Below are 2,320 nucleotides of genomic sequence, written 5' to 3' on the forward strand. Positions count from 1 at the left end.
AGGCTCCAGGCTTTGATAATTCAGCAGTTTATGTACCCAGACTTTAAACTTACCCATCTTCCTGTAACCTGCACAGTCAACTCCCATTATGAAAGAAATGGTGAGGGCATTCCCAAGGGTCATGCATAGTTACAAAAATAGACTGGGAAAGGTCAGGAGTTGATTGTTTAAATTTCTGTTTGAAGAAGTAGAGTCAACTACTTTTCTGAATGGCTCACAATAACTCCAGCTCACTCACAGAGTTCAGACAGAAACTGCCCTTCAGGGTGGGAGCTGGGCTGCAGAGGGCACTCTGTACCCATAAAGGTGAAAATGAGCTGTCAGATGGAACTTCCCTGTCACCTCAACATGGAATTTATTGTTTCATTTCATTTGGACTCTTTACATAACGGTTCGTTTGTTTTGGTCTGTTCATTACTTGTATTTTTCAAAGGAATCTCACTTGAATCTTTACTCTTTTGCATTTTGTCTCCAGGACAATGTTGGGAAGTGTTACCTCCAGCATCATAACATGATCTAGTGACCTGACACATTTGTGACAAAGAATACCTACCAATTCAGAAGCTCTTTGGTTTTCTTTCCATGAAATAGAATTATTTCTTCTGTTCTGTGTATGAGCATATCCTAGCAATCCTGTACACACCCACATAGATGTCTACAAGCCTATGAATTATTGTCTGTAAGTAAAAATTTATCTCAATTTCCCTCAATGGTCATAATTCTCCTGAAGGTGAGGAAGGTCTTTCTGGATCTGTTTAAACAAAATGTCCAGAGACCACCTGGTAGGTAATGAGTTCACCTGGCTCTGGATGTTGGATCTGTCTCTTTCCCTCTGTTGTCCCACAGGTCAGCTCACTTGTTCAGGTCCTAACAAGACAGCCCAGGTTTGTCCTGATGTTAAAACACACCCAACTTCTGATGACTCTCCTGTTACCCACGTCCATGAAGATAGATTATTTATTATATAATTCACCAAACTAATGTCAAATGCCCAAGTTGCAATACCACAAACTCTAAGGTATGTTCATGCAATTCAATGAAGGAGAAAGTCTTTCAGACACAGGTGCACCTGAAATGATAAATATGTGGGTGAGGACTCTGGGCTTGAGTGTCATTGTCCAGCCAAGTTTCAGAAGTGTGACCTGTCAGGGAAGAACCAGAGTTCCTTGTGCTCTCAGAGGGGAGGGCTCACACATGTCCTCTCTTGTTCCCAGGAAAGGCAATTGCACTAATCTTGATGATGAGACTATGCTGCTGTGCTGACGTATTATCGTTTTTGACTGAAATTTTCACTGTGATCCCCAATCTACATCTATTCACACAGAAGTGTATAAAGGTCAGGCCACATTCTCAGCATCACAGATTGAGACAGTTGGAGAGATATGTCCCACTACCTTCTCCTGAGATTGCAGACAGAATCCCAAATTTCAAACGGTCACAAAAGAGAAAGTCTCAGATATTTTTTTTATGATGCACTCTCTGGGACACACATATTCCCTCTAACCATGATGGATATTCTGAATTACAATAAACATCGCATGGATGTAGGTTTGTATAAATTCACTGTGACTAATATATTTAGCTGCTGCCCTAATGTTTTGAATGGAGATTTGACAATTTAGATAACCTGGATGTTTGGTTGGTTTCATATAAATCTTCACGGGTAGAACAGTATTGAACCTATTCCAAAAATCTGTCCTAGATCCATGATCACACTCATCTCCCAGACCAGCTCCTTCAGCACATCTCCCTACCTGGAAGAAGAGGACTCTGGGCTTGGTGAGGGGAGGCCCGAGGAAGAGAACTGAGTTCTCAGAGGGCACAGCCAGCATCCTCCTCTCAGGGTGAGCCCCAAAGACTGGGGCCTCCCTCATCCCTTTTCACCTCTCCATACAAAGGCACCACCCACATGCAAATCCTCACTTAGGCACCCACAGGAAACCACCACACATTTCCTTAAATTCAGGGTCCAGCTCACATGGGAAATGCTGAGAATCATGGACCTCCTGTGCAAGAACGTGAAGCACCTGTGGTTCTTCTTCCTCCTGGTGGCAGCTCCCAGATGTGAGTGTCTCAGGGATGCAGATATGACGATATGGGAGGTTGTCTCTGATCCCAGGGCTCACTGTGGGTCTCTCTGTTCACAGGGGTCCTGTCCCAGGTACAGCTGCAGGAGTCCGGCCCAGGAGTGGTGAAGCCTTCGGAGACCCTGTCCCTCACCTGCGCTGTCTCTGGTGGCTCCATCAGCGGTTACTACCTCTGGAGCTGGATCCGCCAGCCCCCAGGGAAGGGGCTGGAGTGGATTGGGTATATCTATGGT

The 2,320-nt window shown here is 44.8% G+C and overlaps 1 protein-coding gene across 1 annotated transcript in view; it reads left to right on the forward strand.

Annotated features, from left to right (window-relative positions):
- Positions 1–1,973: 1,973 nt before the first annotated feature.
- The window catches only part of LOC105537275 (putative V-set and immunoglobulin domain-containing-like protein IGHV4OR15-8), a 12,086-nt gene continuing 11,739 nt past the window's right edge, over positions 1,974–2,320 (forward strand). The window contains exons 1-2 of the mRNA XM_011976855.1: positions 1,974–2,064; positions 2,148–2,307. Coding sequence (XP_011832245.1) covers positions 1,986–2,064; positions 2,148–2,307 — 239 coding nt within the window. The 5' untranslated portion in view covers positions 1,974–1,985. The remainder of the gene's footprint in view (positions 2,065–2,147; positions 2,308–2,320) is intronic.

The sequence above is a fragment of the Mandrillus leucophaeus genome, unplaced genomic scaffold (assembly GCF_000951045.1).
Source record: "Mandrillus leucophaeus isolate KB7577 unplaced genomic scaffold, Mleu.le_1.0 Scaffold1022, whole genome shotgun sequence".
Taxonomy (NCBI): domain Eukaryota; kingdom Metazoa; phylum Chordata; class Mammalia; order Primates; family Cercopithecidae; genus Mandrillus; species Mandrillus leucophaeus.